The following is a 21,164-nucleotide window of genomic DNA, read 5'->3' on the forward strand; positions in this document are numbered from 1 at the left end:
CAAATCAATCCCAGAACAACAGCAAAGGACCTTGTGATGATGCTGGAGGAAACAGGTAGACGAGTATCTAGATCCACAGTAAAACCAGTCCTATATGGACATAACCTGAAAGGTGCTCAGCGAGGAAGAAGTCACTGCTCCAAAACCGCCATAAAAAAGCCAGACTACAGTTTGCAAGTGCACATGTGGACAAAGATCTTACTTTTTGGAGAATTGTCCGGTTTGGCCATAATGACCATCGTTACGTTTGGAGGAAAAATGCTGAGTCTTACAAGCTGAAGAACACCATCCCAACCGTGAATCATGGGTGTGGCAGCATCATGTTGTGGGGGTGCTTTGCTGCAGGAGGGACTGGTGCACTTCACAAATATAGATGGCATCATGAGGAAGGAAAAATATGTTGATGTATATTGAAGCAACATCTCAAGACATCAGACAGGAAGTTAACGCTCGGTCACAAATGGGTCTTCCAAATGGACAATGACCCCCCCAAGCACACCTCCAAAGTTGTGGCTAAATGGCTTAAGGACAACAAAGTCAAGATGTTGGAGTGGCCATCACAAATCCCTGACCTCAATCCGATGTATGTGCGAGAATTCCATTTTGGAATGGGCCAAAATTCCAGCAACTTATTGTGAGAAGCTTGTGGAAGGCGACCCAAAACATTTGACCCAAGTTAAACAATTTAAAGGCAATGCTGCCAAATACTAGCAAGTGTATGTAAACGTCTGACTTCAACTGTACAATGTATGCTGTAAGTGCCATGGAACATTATTCTGGTAGCTAATCATTTTGGACATATGTCATGGTAATGTTTGATATATGAATGGTAATCATGGTATATACGTTTTAATAAGGTGCACTACGGCTAATGGGCTATTTTTAAAACTTTGAAATGCACGTTTTCTTTCTTTGTGCATTTTGGATAGAAGTCTTTATTTATCTGAACTCAGTATCTCTGTAGACATCCGAGCTCACTAAACGGTTTCAAAATACACCAGAACAAAGACGGACTAGTCTCGGTGCTTTCATTATTTTTAGATTTCCAGCAAAAGGTTAGAAAAGTTTTCATAAGTAGCTGTGATGTGAAAAAGTACCTTTCCAACCATAATACCCCATAAAAAGTTGCAATTCATATTTTGCTTTCAGAAATAATATTGTTGGTACCCACAGCTGGGCAGCTCTGAAGAAAAGGGAAACTCTGTCTTGTGTGAACTTAATCGCAGAACACAAAATCAAGCTGTGAGGTTTGATAATATTACAGTAGTCTTGTAATATTAGCCTTTTGTTTTGCCATGTCGCCAAACGAGAACTAAAGTGTGGTAAAATGTTGTTGTTGTTTACTGATGGGGGCTGTGCCGTTGTGAGCAGTTGGCACACCTGCTAATTGGCAAGGCAGAGATTAGGGTCAACTGGCATCATGATTAGAGTCTGTAGCCACTTAGAGGGACACATCTCATCTGTGCTGCCAGTCTGTGCCACAGAACCACAATTCAGGACTTCATGACATCTTTTACACAGATTTATGGCGTCTATTTGTTTATCAGATGGGAAAATGGAACGTACAGCCATGGAGTGAATAGTCCAGCCAAAAATGAAAATCTTGTCATTATTTACTCAACCTCAAGTTGTTCCAAATTCTCTCTTTTGCGGAGCACAGTAGGAGATGTTTTGAAGAATTCACACTATTCACGTAAATAAATAAATATTTAAATAAATATAAAACGTGGAATATCGTGAAATTTGCTCATTTTGTGGAGTAAAATTAATGTTTAAACCCACAATTGATCAAAGTAAAATTACAATATGACCTACTGTGATTAATAACTTTGCGATTTCGATATTTTGGCGCTCGGCCTTGTTCGCCTATGCCTAGAAACAACTCGGACTTTCGTTGCATGACAATGAGTAGCTTGAACATTTTTCAAAATGTCAATTTTCGTTGTTCCATGGAATAAAGAACATCATACAGGTTTGGAATGACATGAGGGTGAATAAAGGATGGCTGAATCTGATTTTGTCAGATTCTAAAACATTAATCAGAGATAATTTTTCATTTTAATTTGTGTTTGTTTACATTTTCAATTTTCTAACTTAATTATGAGAGTATTTATATTCAAAAGTGTTTGTGTTTAAATAGTTTCCCGAGTCGAGTGTGTGTGTGTGTGTGTGTGTGTGTGTGTGTGAGTGAGTGTGTGTGAGAGAAGTGGTTTTTCTCAGCTGGTTTGTTTCTCGTCTGTGACTGAACAGGAAGTGTGTTGTGATCTTTGCCAGAACTTCAACAGAATTGCAGCTGCTAATTTTCAAACACGGTCTTCTTGTGTTTGTCAAAATAATTCTGTTCTTTGGAGAACTGACAATTAATTCATAGAAAATGAGAGAATTTAGAAAGTTTGATCGTTGGCTTTTGTCATTTTACTTTACTAGTTCTGTATCTGTCCGTCCGTTTATCTATCTGTCTGTCTGCCTGCCTGTCTATTAATATGTCTGTCTGTCTATTAATCTGTCTGTCTATTAATATGTCTGTGTGTCTGTCTATTAATATGTCTGTCTGTTTATTAATCTGTCTGTCTGTCTGTCTGTCTGTCTATTTATCTGTCTGTCTGTTTATTAATCTGTCTGTCTGTATGTCTGTATTTATCTGTCTGTCTGTCTATTAATCTGTCTGTCTGTCTATTTATCTGTCTGTCTGTTTATTAATCTATCTGTCTGTCTGTCTGTCTATCTATTAATCTGTCTGTCTGTTTATTAATCTATCTGTCTGTCTGTCTGTCTGTTTATTAATCTATCTGTCTGTCTGTCTGTCTATTTATTAATCTGTCTGTCTGTTTATTAATCTATCTGTCTGTCTGTCTGTCTATTTATCCGTCTGTCTGTTTATTAATCTGTCTGTCTGTATTTATCTGTCTGTCTGTTTATTAATCTGTCTGTCTGTATGTCTGTGTATTTGTCTGTCTGTTTATTAATCTATCTGTCTGTCTGTTTATTAATCTGTCTGTCTGTGTATTTATCTGTCTGTCTGTCTGTCAGTCTATTAATCTGTCTGTCTGTTTATTAATCTATCTGTCTGTCTGTCTATTTATCTGTCTGTCTGTTTATTAATCTGTCTGTCTGTATGTCTGTGTATTTATCTGTCTATCTGTCAGTCTATTAATCTGTCTGTCTGTTTATTAATCTATCTGTCTGTCTATTAATCTGTCTGTCTGTTTATTAATCTATCTGTCTGTCTATCTATTTATCTGTCTGTCTGTCTATTAATCTGTCTGTCTGTATGTCTGTGTATTTATCTGTCTATCTGTCAGTCTATTAATCTGTCTGTCTGTTTATTAATCTATATGTCTGTCTATTAATCTGTCTGTCTGTTTATTAATCTATCTGTCTGTCTATCTATTTATCTGTCTGTCTGTCTATTAATCTGTCTGTCTGTATGTCTGTGTATTTATCTGTCTGTCTGTTTATTAATCTGTTTGTCTGTATGTCTGTGTATTTATCTGTCTGTCTGTCTATTAATCTGTCTGTCTGTATGTCTGTGTATTTATCTGTCTGTCTGTCTATTAATCTGTTTGTCTGTATGTCTGTGTATTTATCTGTCTGTCTGTTTATTAATCTGTCTGTCTGTTTATTAATCTATCTGTCTGTCTATCTATTTATCTGTCTGTCTGTTTATTAATCTGTCTGTCTGTATTTATCTGTCTGTCTGTTTATTAATCTGTCTGTCTGTTTATTAATCTATCTGTCTGTCTATCTATTTATCTGTCTGTCTGTTTATTAATCTGTCTGTCTGTATTTATCTGTCTGTCTGTTTATTAATCTGTCTGTCTGTTTATTAATCTATCTGTCTGTCTATCTATTTATCTGTCTGTCTGTTTATTAATCTGTCTGTCTGTATTTATCTGTCTGTCTGTTTATTAATCTGTCTGTCTGTATGTCTGTGTATTTATCTGTCTGTCTGTTTATTAATCTGTCTGTCTGTGTATTTATCTGTCTGTCTGTCAGTCTATTAATCTGTCTGTCTGTTTATTAATCTATCTGTCTGTCTGTCTATTTATCTGTCTGTCTGTTTATTAATCTGTCTGTCTGTATGTCTGTGTATTTATCTGTCTATCTGTCAGTCTATTAATCTGTCTGTCTGTTTATTAATCTATCTGTCTGTCTATTAATCTGTCTGTCTGTTTATTAATCTATCTGTCTGTATCTATTTATCTGTCTGTCTGTCTATTAATCTGTCTGTCTGTATGTCTGTGTATTTATCTGTCTATCTGTCAGTCTATTAATCTGTCTGTCTGTTTATTAATCTATCTGTCTGTCTATCTATTTATCTGTCTGTCTGTCTATTAATCTGTCTGTCTGTATGTCTGTGTATTTATCTGTCTGTCTGTTTATTAATCTGTTTGTCTGTATGTCTGTGTATTTATCTGTCTGTCTGTCTATTAATCTGTCTGTCTGTATGTCTGTGTATTTATCTGTCTGTCTGTTTATTAATCTGTCTGTCTGTTTATTAATCTATCTGTCTGTCTATCTATTTATCTGTCTGTCTGTTTATTAATCTGTCTGTCTGTATTTATCTGTCTGTCTGTTTATTAATCTGTCTGTCTGTGTATTTATCTGTCTGTCTGTCAGTCTATTAATCTGTCTGTCTGTTTATTAATCTATCTGTCTGTCTGTCTATTTATCTGTCTGTCTGTTTATTAATCTGTCTGTCTGTATGTCTTTGTATTTATCTGTCTATCTGTCAGTCTATTAATCTGTCTGTCTGTTTATTAATCTATCTGTCTGTCTATTAATCTGTCTGTCTGTTTATTAATCTATCTGTCTGTATCTATTTATCTGTCTGTCTGTCTATTAATCTGTCTGTCTGTATGTCTGTGTATTTATCTGTCTATCTGTCAGTCTATTAATCTGTCTGTCTGTTTATTAATCTATCTGTCTGTCTATCTATTTATCTGTCTGTCTGTCTATTAATCTGTCTGTCTGTATGTCTGTGTATTTATCTGTCTGTCTGTTTATTAATCTGTTTGTCTGTATGTCTGTGTATTTATCTGTCTGTCTGTCTATTAATCTGTCTGTCTGTATGTCTGTGTATTTATCTGTCTGTCTGTCTATTAATCTGTTTGTCTGTATGTCTGTGTATTTATCTGTCTGTCTGTTTATTAATCTGTCTGTCTGTTTATTAATCTATCTGTCTGTCTATCTATTTATCTGTCTGTCTGTTTATTAATCTGTCTGTCTGTATTTATCTGTCTGTCTGTTTATTAATCTGTCTGTCTGTATGTCTGTGTATTTATCTGTCTGTCTGTTTATTAATCTGTCTGTCTGTGTATTTATCTGTCTGTCTGTCAGTCTATTAATCTGTCTGTCTGTTTATTAATCTATCTGTCTGTCTGTCTATTTATCTGTCTGTCTGTTTATTAATCTGTCTGTCTGTATGTCTGTGTATTTATCTGTCTATCTGTCAGTCTATTAATCTGTCTGTCTGTTTATTAATCTATCTGTCTGTCTATTAATCTGTCTGTCTGTTTATTAATCTATCTGTCTGTATCTATTTATCTGTCTGTCTGTCTATTAATCTGTCTGTCTGTATGTCTGTGTATTTATCTGTCTATCTGTCTGTCTATTAATCTGTCTGTCTGTTTATTAATCTATCTGTCTGTATCTATTTATCTGTCTGTCTGTCTATTAATCTGTCTGTCTGTCTGTCTGTGTATTTATCTGTCTGTCTGTCAGTCTATTAATCTGTCTGTCTGTTTATTAATCTATCTGTCTGTCTGTCTGTCTGTCGATTTATCTGTCTGTCTGTTTATTAATCTGTCTGTCGGTATGTCTGTATTTATCTGTCTGTCTGTCTATTAATCTGTCTGTCTGTCTATTTATCTGTCTGTCTGTTTATTAATCTATCTGTCTGACTGTCTGTCTATCTATTAATCTGTCTGTCTGTCTATTTATTAATCTGTCTGTCTGTTTATTAATCTATCTGTCTGTCTGTCTGTCTATTTATCTGTCTGTCTGTTTATTAATCTGTCTGTCTGTATTTATCTGTCTGTCTGTTTATTAATCTGTCTGTCTGTATGTCTGTGTATTTATCTGTCTGTCTGTTTATTAATCTATCTGTCTGTCTGTCTATTTATCTGTCTGTCTGTTTATTAATCTGTCTGTCTGTATGTCTGTGTATTTATCTGTCTGTCTGTTTATTAATCTGTCTGTCTGTGTATTTATCTGTCTGTCTGTCAGTCTATTAATCTGTCTGTCTGTTTATTAATCTATCTGTCTGTCTGTCTATTTATCTGTCTGTCTGTCTATTAATCTGTTTGTCTGTCTGTCTATTTAGCTATCTGTCTGTCTGTCCCTCTATTAATCTGTATGTCTATCTATCCATCTATCTGTCCGTCTGTCTGTCTGTCTGTCTGTCTGTCTGTCTGTCTGTCGACCACTAATTTTGATGTTAATCAGACAACTTCATTGCAGTTGTGTAAACAACATGCACAAACTTTACACTTGACACGAACAGCCGAGCTTTCTCTCACTATGTTTCACACTCTCCTTGCTGACTCTTAATAAAGTAGAAAAACCCTGTCAAACTTTCACTTCCTCAAAGCTGCTGCTGTCACTCACTGTTACACTGGCGAAACATCTCTGGGGGAGAATCTGAAACGGATTAGTTTGCTCCTCAAACATTCCCTTCTGTCCTTTATGAGCTCCTCCACATTCTGTTGTTTCTCTGAAGTGTTTGCAAGCGGCCAATGAGAGGTCGAGGGAATTTTGAGAGGGCCTCTCTAATCGACTAAGGTAAACACACATGTTTCTGTCTGGGCAGCCGGTTCATTTAACAAATTCATGTCAGTTTTGTTTGTAGCATGAATGAAGGTAATCGAGTTAAAGCTTTTACAGAAAGAACACTTGTGCAAACTGTTACGATTTACAGATTTAAAAGAACGCTTGAGAGATTAGTGCATCTTTTACTCTGTGAGGGGCTACTGTGGACAGGGCTGGACTGGGCAGAGAAATTAGCCCAGGAATTTACATGGCAACTTGCCCAATTTGGAGTTGGGGGAGGGGGTGTTTGCTCTGGTCCGTTCTGCATAACGCGGCGGCTCATTTTAGCTTATCGCGGCACATTCGGCACATTTTGCGGCCGATCCACCGGCCCGCTCGGTTCTCCTGATGGCCAGTCTGCCTCTGATCTACGCCAAATTGAGTCGGCCCACCGGGAGAATGCCCAGTATGCCAGATTACCAGTCCAGCCCTGACTGTGGAGTTCAGGTGTCCACAAACGTGAATTTTTTTCACCAAAAAGGTGAATTTTGTTTTGAATTTCTTTTGGACTCTTATTGGTCATCAAACTAAGATTTCACAACTTCGATGCAATGCCATAAACAACATGTGCCTGCTTTGTTTTTGAAAAAACAGCTACAAAGAAGTTTGCTTTATACTTCTCCTTTGCCATTTAAATACTTTCATTTAAGGGATTGTCTTAAAAGAGCCTAATGACAGTTTCCTTCCCTTTTGATAGCGTGTTCTCAGTGCAGGTTGAATATTAGTCTGGCATCACTGTTGCTTTCTATGTTAACGTTCAGTGATATATAGTTGTCGTGTGGTAAAAACCGACAGCAGAATGAACTGACTGGTCATTAAATGTACCTTTTTTAAAGTTACAAGCTTTTTTACGAGGATCAAGCACTCAACTTGAGTTTCTCCCTCTCTATAGAAAACCTTCTTCAGTTATGACATCATCTGCTCTTTATTTGCTTTGTGTAATTCATGGTTATTATTGAAATGCATTAGAAGGTACAAGGAGAATCTTTAAAGGGACGGTTCACCAAAGAAATGGTCATTTACCCTCATATTGTTACAAACCCATTGTCTGTTGAACACAACATGATATATTTGGAAAAATGGTGCGATCGTTCGTTTCAATACAATAAGCTGATTGTGACAGTGTCACAAAAGTTGTTCCAAGTCTTCTGAAGGCACACGAGCATTTTGTAAGATTTACAGAGATAAATATAAGTCGCTTTTCACTTTAAAATCACAACATTGGCTGACCCATGTTGATGCATACAAAGCACAAATCAAATATGGCGACGGGTCAACAACATGAAACGTCTACTAAAATATTTTGTCTGTTTCTGGCACATAAAACTATACTAAAATTATAAGTGGATCTATAAGTAGGGACATCCAAAATGCATGATATGACTTCTATTTTGGCAAGTTATCTCTATCACTACTGTACTTCTCCTTCTGAAATTGTAATGCAACTTTTCCTTGAACCCGTTGTGTGACGTTTCACAATAAACTTGGTCAAGTCTGTTCATTTGTTTCTCACAGTTCTGTGAATAGAGTCACTGTTATTCCACTCGTGTGAGATTGTGTTGAGCTATGTTTGAAAGAGCATGTGAGAGACATTTCCAGTGACTGCAGCTGTTAAACACTCTGTACACTGGACAGATCGATCGTTTCGTCACATTACTGGGAGGATTGTGGGAAGTGGCTTTTGAGGCAATCACAGCTGCAAACAAAGAGTTTTCCACCGACCCCCTCCCCTTTTCCCTCACAACAACAGACAAATGTGTTGTTGTCAGTTTTGGTTTCGGAAAACATCAGCGAATCATCTTAAGGAGACAGTGGTACGAAAAGTGCCATACTACAAAATTTCACTATCATCAGAATAGTATACAAAACAGATTTTAAGTGCAACAAGAAATGTAAATTTAGTGACCGGTTAAGTACTTTTGGAAAAGATGGGTTTCTAGCCATTTTTTGAAGATAGAGAGTGAGTTAGCTTCCCGAATAATATTGATTGAGTCCACCACCGTGGTTTGATGAAACTGAAAGTCCGGGAAAGTGTTTTGGTGCCTCTTTGTTTTGGTACGACAAGGCGACGTTCCTTAGCCGACCGCAGGTTTCTGGTGGGCGTGTAGCTCTGCATAAATGTTTTTAGGTATGCTGGAGCAGACCCAGTGACTGTTTTATATGCCAGCATCAGGGCCTTGAATTTAATGCGTGCATCAACCGGCAGCCAGTGGAGAGAGACACAGAGTGGTGTAACATGTGCTCTCTTAGGTTCATTAAAGACCAGATGTGCTGCTGCATTCTGGATCATTTGGAGAGGTCTAATAGCACATGCAGGAAGGCCTGCAATGAGAGCGTTACAGTAGTCCAGTCTAGTTATGACAAGTGACTGAACGAGCAGTTGTGTGGCATGTACAGAGAGGAAGGGTCTTATCTTCCTGATATTGTAGAGTGTAAATCTACATGATCTTGCGGTCTTTGAGATGTGGTCTGTGAAATTGAGCTCATCATCAATGGTTACCCCTAGATTTCTGACCATTTTGGAAGGTGAAACTGTGGTTGGACCCAGCTGCACGGTGATGTTGTGTTCAACAGCGGGGTTGGCTGGAAAGACAAGGAGTTCGGTCTTGGCAGGGTTGAGTTGAAGGTGATGTTCCTTCATCCAGGCTGAGATGTCTGCCAGACAGGCAGCGATTCGAGTGGTCACTGTGGTGTCGTTGGGCTGGAAAGACAAGTAGAGTTGCATGTCGTCAGCGTAGCAGTGGTAAGAGAAACCATGTGACTGGATGATGGGTCCCAGTGATGTTGTGTATATGGAGAAGAGAAGTGGCCCAAGCACTGAGCCCTGCGGTACCCCAGTAAGTAACTGATGTGGCTTGGACACCCCCCCTCTCCAGGCTACCTCAAAGGACCTTTCTGAGAGATAAGAGTTGAACCAATCAAACACAGGTCCAGCTCAATAAAGTGCATTATCAATAAATGTATTATAACAGAGACCAAAAAAGTCCAAATAGGGCCAAAGAGGACTGGTAGAGAGCCCCCTTAAAAGCCATGCGGCATCACCAGCACAGATGTGCCCCATCAACTATAACGAGCCAACAGACTCCACCCACCACCAACCTGAAACCTGCAACTCAAACACACAAGAAAAACCAATACAGCCCAAAAGGGCCCATAACAAAATCCACAGTTTGTACGGACTGTTTAACATGCCCAGATCAAAATTGGTTGCTTGAAGGTTGCACTAACATTGCTCAGGAGACTTAATGGTGTTCTCAATAGTTTTTCCTTTTGGTGTGAATGATTTTCCACCCCTCAAAATACTGTTGGAGAGATAAAAATACAAATAAATGAGACAAATTGTTGAACGTACAGCCATAAAATGAAGGTAGATTGCATATTTTGGCCTTGTTTGTGTTTATATTGAGATCTCTTGACGTTTGACGTTGGTGTCTTGGCAAATATGAGACATTGTTGAGATCTCTCTAAACTCGAGGAAACACATGATTACCGGGGTTTGTATCTGAGAAGCTTGGGAATTCATTTTCCGTCTCTATTAGTTATCTATTTAATCTCCTTGCAGTCCAATACAAACAATTGTGACATCGAGGTGATCTAATTTGCTCAAATTGGTTTCAGAAAACCTAAAGAGTTGTTTCATCATTAATCAAAAAGTATATATTTAAAAAGCTGGTGTAAATGACAGTAATTCAAGTTTATTAGACTAATTACAGTTTTATACTGTTATTTATTGATGTAATGTAAATCAAGAATGGGCCATATTTGCATTTTCCCAACAGCTGGATTATGTTTGTCACTCTGGTCACAGGGAATGTTTTTGGCTGATGCACATGACTGTTGCTGTCATGGGTTATTTGTTGTTTACAAAAACGTCTTTGTGGAAGTTTGGATGTCCAACTATTGAGTAGAGACCTCACGATTTGACGGTAACCATTAATAATCAACTGATTAGGGTTTTTCAATGGCCGATATAAATGCTGATTAACATAATACAGTTGAACAACAGCAAATCAGATGTACAATTTCTAAAGTTGAAACAAACATTTACTTTATGCACTATCTACTTGATATAAACTTGAAAAGAAAAATCCTTGAAAACTGAAAGTGTTGACTATCCATTGATTAACACTTCAGTCAATAGGCCAAGCGAAATATCGCAAAATGGGCAAATATCGTCCGATTAATCGGTACGGCCGGTATATCGGTCTTTCACAAGTAACAATTCTTACAATGTATCTTGTCCTCCAATTTTCTTATCAATACACACTCTGTGTTAAAACTCTATGGAGGGTCCAAAGGGGGCTATATTGCAAAAAATAGTTTATATTTAAAATGTTAAAGTCTCTGTATACATAAATCAGGCATATGAGGTATCATTTGAAATCTTTGAATCTGACCTTTTCGGAGATAACCATCACTTCTGCATTTATGTTTTGTTATTTTATAACAAAATAAGGCCTTAAAAAACTTGCGTCGCAAATTAGCGCCCCTATGAGGTAATGGGGTAGAAATGTTATATGAAAATAAAAGTCACATAGCACCTAAATGGACAAGTCATATATCAAATAAATCAAATATATCAAATTTTGTTGCCCTAAAAACACAGTTTGAAAGATATTCAAAAGAATCACAAGTGAAATATGATCAAGTCATCAAATACAAACGTCTCTTTTATGCTCCGATAACTGCTGCTGTAAGCTAAAACCGAATAGCTAAAAAGTTATATCTGCTTTTTCCGTAGGTAGTTTTCTAAAACTTTGCCATTTTATACTTGTCTGTGAGCTTGCTTGATTGAATAATCTAATGTTATATCGTAGATGTCAAGAACAACAAATGCCATTCAAAAGCATGCTAAACAAATCATCAGAAAAGCTTGATGATAAAATGTTACATATCTTCGCAAAAGGGAGGATCTCAGCTTTCTAATGACACCTTGATAGAGCTTCTAGTCCACTCAGAGGCCGAGATATTCAATGAAATAACAAAGGTGGTGCTTGAACTGAACATTAGACTGAATGTCTATGGACGAGCACATCTGTGAGGGATAAAATGCATTAGAGCGCCCCCTACATTATATTTTCTAGTGCTTGCTGCCATCTAGAGGAATGAATGAGACATTTGTGACCAAAATTGCATGTTTTCAAATTTATGAAAACATAAAAAAAATTATTTAAAATAAATGTCTACGTGATGACGAGGAGGGCGTGGCTGGGCCGTGAGGATGCACGCCTGAGTTGCCCCAATAAGTGGGAGAGAGAGCGATAAGGAGGAGCTGGAGATTTTTTGAGAATCAATTCAGAATCGTTGGAGAAAGTATCACGATGTTTCAAGGTGCACCCCTACTATTGAGTACATTTTTCAGGATGTTGTCAATGCAAAAGATGTTTAATCTGTAATCTTTTTGCAACAGGTGGTGCGAGCACAGACGCAGCGTCTGGGAGCTCTCATAGGAGAAGCTTCAGACGGCCGGGATACATGCGAGCAGATCCAATCAGCCAAGTGGCTGCTGAGACACCATGTGATTCCAACAGAAATCCCATAAATCCCATTGGTGGCCTGTCCACTAGTGAGAACACTCAAAAGTGTGCTTCTGAATTGCCAGGCAGCCCCAGTGAGAAATGGCTCGAGGAGGTTTTCGAGAAAGACGACTCTTCCAACGATTCATCCAAATCTCACTGTTTACGTGACACCCAAGTGGAAGAAACTTCTAGAACAGTCCCATCTCGAGACATCTTCAATTCCAGCTTTAGTTTCATTCAACAGTCACTAGAAACCAGCGATTTAACACATGAAACAACCACAAGTGAGTCTTCTTGGAAACCGACGCCATCTGAATCGACTTCGTGGGATCCGTCCAGCTCAGATACTTTAAAACCTCAAACTGTTATTGTAAATAAGTTTGAAGATGGTTCATTGAGCCAATCGGAGAGTGACACTGTGCCAATTAGCCTACCAAAATCAGAGGTTTTCTCATTAGCCCAATTGTCAATTGCTCAGTCGGTGAAAGGAAAAGGGCTCTTATTGGACAAAGCTCTGTGGCTGGGAGACTTGGACATTTCCTGGCGTCACAGAGACAGACAGACCTCCATGTCCATGACGTCTGACTTCAAAGAAAGTGTCCAGGACTCGGACTCTGGCTCCCTGGACACCGAGGTCACGTCCTCGCTCTCGGTTGATTCATCCGACTCGACCTCGGGCTCATCCGTCACCTCTGGCTATGACAGCATCACCCCGTCGTCAGACCAGATTCGAGATGGTCTAATGAAGAAGTATGAAGACATTCTTCAAGACTGTCTGCAAAACAACCGCACAAACATCAAGGTCAGTATGCCACAAAGACGTTTTACATTTTGATAGACAGTGGTTGAAAAATGCAACAAAAGACCACGAATGCAATTCTAATTACTGTTTCATTGGACCACCACATGTATAGTAGGCAAAGTTGCTTTACTGGCGTTTTATTATTTTTTATCAAACTGGAGGTGTGTACATATGCTGTATTTAGATCCATAATTCAATATTTATCATTGAGTGTTTCTTCAACTTCTTGAACTGTTTAATTTGTCTACTAACAATGTCCAACAGTGTATATAATGTATTTATATCATTTTTACCCGAACAACTCTGTTGGTTACACTTGTGTTCCTGGTCTAAAGTAACCGTCCATTGGAAATTAATGGATTATACTACAAAATACCGAAGTATTTCCTGTTCAGGTGCATCACAATCCTTTAAATGAGCACATATGTGGATGTGTGTTTGTACAAAGTCCTCGGACATGTTCAATATTGGTCGACCGATATGGGTTTTTCCAAAGGCCGAAGCCGATATCCAGAGTGCAGGGTGGCCGATGCAATGCAGATATATCACATAATTTAATAACATAAAATTTTTGAACAATTGTTTTTTATTTATTTATTTAGCACTATATTTACTTAAATTTCACCCAAAACTTTGTAAAAGTTCTAAATCTCCATCCATCTTCAACCGCTTATCCGAAGTCGGGTCGCGGGGGCAGCTGCTCCAGCAGGGGACCCCAAACTTCCCTATCCTGAGCCACATTAACCAGCTCTGACTGGGGGACCCCGAGGTGTTCCCAGGCCAGTGTGGAGATGTAATCTCTCCACCTAGTCCTGGGTCTTCCCCGAGGCCTCCTCCCAGCTGGACGTGCCTGAAACACCTCTCTAGGGTGGCGGCCAGGGGGCATCCTTACCAGATGCCCAAACCACCTCAACTGACTCCTTTCGACGCAAAGGAGGAGCGGCTACTCCGAGCTCCTCACGGATGACTGAGCTCCTCACCCTATCTCTAAGGGAGAAGCCGCCACCCTTCTGAGGAAGCCCATTTCGGCTGCTTGTACTCGTGACCTAGTTCTTTCGCTCATGATCCAGCCTTCATGACCATAGGTGAGGGTAGGAACAAAAATTGACCGGTAGATCGAGAGCTTTGCCTTCCGGCTCAGCTCTCTTTTCATGACAAAGGTGCGATAAAGCGAGTGCAATACCGCCCCCGCTGCCCCGATTCTCTGGCCAACCTCCCGCTCCATTGTCCCCTAACTCGTGAACAAGACCCCGAGGTACTTAAACTCCTTCACTTGGGGCAATACCTCCTTCCCTACCTGGAGGACGCGCTCCTGCTGAGAACCATGGCCTCAGATTTAGAGGTGCTAATCCTCATCCCAGCTGCTTCACACTCAACTGCCAAGCGATCCAGTGAGAGCTGAAGGTCACGGACCGATGAGTTCTAAATCTAAAAAATTATATTGTATTTTATATTGGTAGATAGCAGTTTTTTCTGATTTCTATTTAGACATCAAATTGTACTACTTTATTTGCACATGAATAAATTGTTAATATATGAAGAAGGAAATAACAGAACACACAGGAGTCCGCAGATGGCATGTGTGCATTAGCAATCGCATTTGCTCAAGCTTTTACCTTAAAGTTGCACCAGAGACTATTTAGCAGAGATGGGCCACTTCTGTTAAAAATGAATGGGAGAAATTGGAACACCCAATGTAGAAAGGAAGTTCTGCCTGACAGGTAAAAGAGCCAATCACCTTTTAGATACAGACATCGCCTGTCAGTCAACTCGAGAACGCGCATGCGCATGGCTTTTTTTTTGCCGTAATCTGAGGTAAAGAAGCAAAATTTTTGATGTCAGATTTTACTGCCGATTTGAAATATGTTCTTTGATCATAATCTTGACCAACCGTTTTGGAGATTTTGGTCTTTCTCCATTCAAGTGGATAAGAGCTGCTCTTTCATGCCTACCGATAGCGTTCCAAACATGGCCGACTTTGGACTGTCTTACTAGAAAGAATTTGGTTGCACTCACTCCAGCACAAGCAGCAATCTCCTGACAGTTTAAATGGCATGGATCACCTGCTTGGATTGTCGTCATGATTTATGAATTAGAGGAACTTTTGATCCTGATCCTGAAGTTTTTGATTCTGGCTGATAGAAGACACGCTTCAGAGGAACATATTAGACGAGCGCTCGATGGGAAGGTAATGCTGGATTTTCATGAGGCTCGTGAATTGCATCTGTTTAAACAAGATATCTGCATATTTGCAGATGGTATATAATAGAAGTTTTATTTATATTTGCCTTTAATCATTAGAAAAGTGACCGGGAACTGTTGAGGAGAGACTGTTAGAATTTGTGCTTTAGAGGTCAATAAATGAGCGTTCCACAGGATGCTGGATCTGCTGAAGTTTTGTGAGGTTGGTTTATTAAATCGGTTTAAATGAGACATGTGCATATTAGCAGACGGTATATGATATTAGTATTATTGATATTTGCATTTTTTATCATTAGTCAAGGCCGTTAAAGTTAAAGGGAACTGTTGAGGAGAGAGAGGGAGAATGAAACAGACGAACACTTTAACATTATGAGCTGAAACACGTCTCTGATATGCGGACCGTTTAAATGTATTATTGTAGTAACATGATCCGTACGAACCGTAACTTGTCGCTTACACGTCTCAGTCGCTTCACATGCAAACAGGCGATTCTCACAAATCAGCCAAACGGGAAAATTGTATTGGTTGACCACTAATGTGCCTTTTTGTGCATGGTCTTTCCATGTACACGCTTTGAGGAATAAAATATCTACTTATCATATTATGTTGTGTTGTGTTTGGGCTTGTTTGAATCGGGATAGTCTGCTGTATGTTACGATAAGTCATTGTCTATGTTACATGTATGTTTCAGGAAGTAATAAGGAAAAACGTGACAAAAAGACACTCCTGTTCATTATATCCATGTGTGTCTATGGGAATTTCATCCACTAAAACTTTTGTTTCGTATTTCATCTCAAACATGCTCGTCATCGACCCTTTTGTCCTCTTAGTTAACAAGTACACTAACTTTAGAAAAAACTTGATTGAGTCGTTATTTAAAAACAATGGATAGAATTATTATTGTTTATTGTTTATTTCACAATTTTTTTAGATTATCGTAGAATTAAACATGTAATAATTAGCATTTGCATAATGGATTTTCATAGTTTAATAGGATCTTTGGTCTGGGACAAGGCTAAAACAGTCCTGCCTTTAATACTACTATGTGAGTATATCATGTGTTAGTTTGTGATTTTATTTTATATTGTGAAGCACTTTGTGCTAAGTTGCTAAAAGGTGCTATACTAATAAAATAAATAAATTATTAGAATTATTAAAACAGTAAATAATTGATGAAGGTAAAAAGTGAAAAACTGACCTTCATATAACAAAGAGAAAAAAGTTTTAATCTGTTCGTTTGAATGAAAAGCAACCGCTGGGACATGAAGTAGCCTGAATTTGAAGAAACACCCATTTATTATGATTGATAATTAATATTTCTGATTTGCACATATCCGGGTTTTGAAATGTGGAAGTAAACGATAGCCGGGTAAACTTGTATAGCTGTGAATTTAACTCCAACAGCATCAGAAAAACTCCACTGTTGCGCTTTCACAGCTTTCCAAATGATAAACAATAAAAAGCAGTGGATTACAACAGTCCGAAGAGAGAAAGACGCCACATTTACTGTCACTTTCTCAGCAGCTGCATTAGAAATCTCATCACAGCTGTGATAACTCGTTTTTTTTACTGGGTATTACAATGCAAAGTAATATTTACATGTATAAATATAAAACATGTGCTACTGTAGATTAGCTCTGCTAAAGAAGGGGTAAACATGTCATAACAGTCTGTAAAAGGGTCCCTTGATGTTGTTGGAGATTTCCTTTTAATGTCATTTTTCTCTCTCTTTAGATCGAGTCCATAATGCTGAAACTACAGAGATTACAGCACAAAGCAGTACTGGGCGATGACTATGATACAGGTCAGACGTTACACACGATCAGTGCTTGTTTACTAACATTTCATAAAGATGACTTCTCTGATGTATTATAAATACTAAAAAAACATAAATACCTTAAAAGAATGTACAACTCATTCTTAACCATATTAAATGCACAAAATTCGGTAGCCGTTGCTTGACATTTTCATCTTGTCAAGCTGAGTCGAGTCAAGGCGAGCCGAGTCGAGCTGATTCCAGTCGAGCCGAGCCGATGCTTGACATTTTAATCTTGTCGAGCTGAGTTGAGTCGAGCGGAGTCCAGTTGAGTCCAGTTGAGTCCAGTTGAGTCCAGCTGAGTCGAGCTGAGTTGAGTCAAGCTTAGTCGAGCTTAGTCGAGCTGAGCCCAGCTTAGTCAAGCTTAGTCAAGCTTAGTCGAGCTGAGCCGAGCTGAGTTGAGTCAAGCTTAGTCGAGCTGAGTTGAGTCAAGCTTAGTCGGGCTGAGTTGAGTCAATCTTAGTCAAGCTTAGTCGAGCTGAGCCGAGCTGAGTTGAGTCAAGCTTAGTCAAGCTGAGTTGAGTCAAGCTTAGTCGGGCTGAGTTGAGTCAAGGCGAGCCGAGTCGAGCTGATTCCAGTCGAGCCGAGCCGATGCTTGACATTTTAATCTTGTCGAGCTGAGTTGAGCTGAGCTGAGTCGAGCTGAGCTGAGTCGAGCGGAATCCAATTGAGTCGAGCGGAATCCAATTGAGTCGAGCGGAGTCCAGTTGAGTCGAGCGGAGTCCAGTTGAGTCGAGTCCAATTGAGTCGAGTCCAATTGAGCTGAGTCATCTGAGTTGAGCTTAGTTGAGCTGAGTTGAGTCAAGCTTAGTCGAGCTGAGCCGAGCTGAGTCAAGCTTAGTCGAGCTGAGTTTAGTCAAGCTTAGTCGAGCTGAGTTATCTGAGTCGAGCTTAGTCGAGCCATAACCACAAAATTGACCATGTTTTCACAAAATGAGTGTCTTTTGTCTGAATGAGTCTGTGTCATGTATTTGGCGCCATCTCCTGGTGGCCATATGTAACATTGTGCTTCATGTGGATTATCTAATGATCTATGCATCTGATTACCTTGTGTGGGGGCTCGTTTGAAAGATAATCACCTCCTTTAAGTAATAGTATGTGATCTTTTATGTTCCGTTTATTTTTCGTGAAGTTATAATCAAAAACGAAGCATATAAGCAACACCAACACACTTGTCAAAGACATATACTTAGCTATGACTCTCTATATTTTTGTCTGTGAGTAAAACAAATGGGCTGGTTGTGTTTTACTCTTTGAGAGCTTTCCAACGACATATGACACATGACATTTTGATCAGTTTGATGTTTTAGCCGATTACAATCATTTGTACATTGCATATTGTATCGTTTTGATTTGTCTGCAATTTTCAAAGCACTTGTTCAGTTTTGGTCATAATGCCTGCATGCATTGGGAGGAAGAGTTTCTAAGATTTCAAACGAAACCTATTTTGTGTTGGTCAAGACTGTAGTTATTCATATTTTGACAATTTTTCCCCCATCAGGCCCATCCGAGCTTAAAGGGGTAAACCATGGATTTAAATGGTTTTTGTATGAATGATTGTTATTTTTATTACCATAATTATATTCAAAGCGATTTACAGAGCCCTTATTACAGGGACAATCCCCCTGGAGCAACCTGGAGTTAAGTGTCTTGCTCAAGGACACAATGGTGGTGGCTGTGAGGATCGAACCAGCAACCTTCTGATTACAAGTTCTGTGCTTTAGCCCACTATGCCACCACCACCACTCCAGATTGGCAGTCAGTGCCTCAAGTCAAGTGTCAGTTTTGTTTCTTTGTTTCTAGCTGAGCATTTCGGAAGGCAACTAGAGGAACTGCGACGAGAGAGAGTGACTCTTAAACCTGGTCTTCCATCCAGACATCCTGAAGTCTGTGGCTTTCTAGAGTGCCTCAGGACAGCAGTGGAGAGCGCTCTCCAGAGGACAAACAACGTCAGGTCTGTTAACATTTAAACACTCTTGCTTTAATAACTGCAGTGAAGGGTTTATTATGTATCTGCATCAAAATGACCTCATCGATATTGTCAACTGTTGAGAACGGACAATGTGTAATTTGCCGCTAATAGACATCTATAACAGATGATTACTTTTATTCATTTTTATACTCAACATTATGCTTCAAATGCTTTCGATTGACCTTGACCCGGAATATTGCTTCAAGTTAACATATGTCAGGTTAAACAGAACATCTATAGATCCTAAATGATCTCTGATGGTTAAGAATTTAAGAGTTAAACGGTGTCCCAAATGACACACATGCAGTCAGCCGTCTAGTGTATCATTTTTCAAACTGTAGTAACGTCCCAAGTGGAGCATTCGCTGATGTGTTGCCGCTAGCTTTAGCATGTTAGCCAAACTTAGTTCAGCATTTCTGTCTCAAATAATGTTCATATTCACACAATGTGGGGTGATGGTAAAGCATTCAACACATATTTATAAGGTGCCGTCTGCACATACGTTTCGATAGTTGCCACATTCATAGTGACCAGGTAGCTCCACCCCTTCCACTGCGTACGGCAAACTGCATCATTCTCCGAAATCATTGCTTCTTTTGGCCTAATTCCCAATGTGCTCTAAGCCCTCGTGCTGGCGTAGGACCTAAATCTGGGTGGCGGAGGATGAATCTCAGTTGCCTCTGTGTCTGGGACCATCATCAACCTGTGCATCTTATCACGTGGCTTGTTGAGCTTGTTGCCATGGAGACATAGCGTGTGTGGAGGCTTCACGCTATTCTCCGCAGTATCCACGCACAACTCAGCACGCACCCCACTGAGCGCAAACCACATTATAGCGATCACAAGGAGGTTACCCCATGTGACTCTACCCTCCCTAGCAACCGGGCCAATTTGGTTGCTTAAGAGACCTGACTGGAGTCACTCAGCACATCCTAGGATTTGAACTAGCGGACTAGCGAACTCCAGGGGTGGTAGCTAGCATTTTTACCACTGAGCTACCCAGGCCCCCCGAAATCATTGCTTCTTAATTGTCTGCTTGCAAAAACACCTGGCCAGACATAGCCTAGTTGTAACTTTAATACATTTGCACTAAGAACGATCATACACATATTTCTAATCGTATTTCCAAAGCAATTTATGGTTATTAATTTACTTGTTCAAACAGGCAAAATGGTGAATCGAATGAAGTTCTGGGAAGCTCAACCAGCTCTCATTGTCACCCACAAGCACGAGAGCAACTGCTTCAGGAGAAACTGAGGATTCAGGTGAGCAGACATTTGACTGAAATATGAATTTGAGCACACTTAATAATTACATTTAACGGAACATTCCGGTTTCATTACAAGTTAAGCTCAATCGGCAGCATTTGTGGCATAATGTTGATCACCACAAATAATAATTTCGACTCGTCCCTCCTTTTCTTTAAAAAAGCAAAATGGAGGTTCAATTGAGGCACTTACAATGGAAGTCAATGGGGCCAATTTTGAAGGGTTTAAAGGTAAAAATGTGAAGCTTATAATTTTATAAATGTACTTACATTAATTCTTGTGTTAATTTGTTTAAGTCATAATTTTTACAGTCAATTTAGGGTTATAGGGGTTATATTGGATTGGCCCCATTGACGTCCATCATAAATGTGTCACTGTAACAAACATTCATGTTGTTGACTACATACACACTGAAAAAATGCTTTTGTGTTCCTTGAATGTTGACAATCTATAATAGGACAGAATAAGGCTGAACTTTGATTTCAGTTTATGTCCATTGTGTTCAAGTATTGAGTCGCGAGTTTGAATCCAGGGCGTGCTGAGTGACTCCAGCTAGGTCTCCTAAGCAACCAAATTGTCCCGGTTGCTAGGGAGGGTAGAGTCACGTGGGGTAACCTCCTCGTGGACACTGTAATGTGGTTCTCGCTCTCGGTGGGGCGTGTGGTGAGTTGTGCGTGGATGCTGAGGAGAATAGCATGAAGCCTCTAAACGCGTTATGTTGCCACGGTAACGCGCTCATCAAGCCACGTGATAAGATGCGTGGATTGACGGTCAC

General features: G+C 39.3%; 1 protein-coding gene across 1 annotated transcript in view; it reads left to right on the forward strand.

The window, feature by feature from the left end:
- The window catches only part of LOC127660434 (disrupted in schizophrenia 1 protein-like), a 68,999-nt gene that overhangs the window by 1,398 nt on the left and 46,437 nt on the right, over positions 1-21,164 (forward strand). The window contains exons 2-5 of the mRNA XM_052150652.1: positions 12,221-13,131; positions 17,068-17,137; positions 18,953-19,103; positions 20,287-20,386. Of these exons, the coding sequence (XP_052006612.1) occupies positions 12,221-13,131; positions 17,068-17,137; positions 18,953-19,103; positions 20,287-20,386 (1,232 nt within the window). The remainder of the gene's footprint in view (positions 1-12,220; positions 13,132-17,067; positions 17,138-18,952; positions 19,104-20,286; positions 20,387-21,164) is intronic.

This window comes from Xyrauchen texanus, chromosome 20, assembly GCF_025860055.1.
Source record: "Xyrauchen texanus isolate HMW12.3.18 chromosome 20, RBS_HiC_50CHRs, whole genome shotgun sequence".
NCBI lineage: Eukaryota > Metazoa > Chordata > Actinopteri > Cypriniformes > Catostomidae > Xyrauchen > Xyrauchen texanus.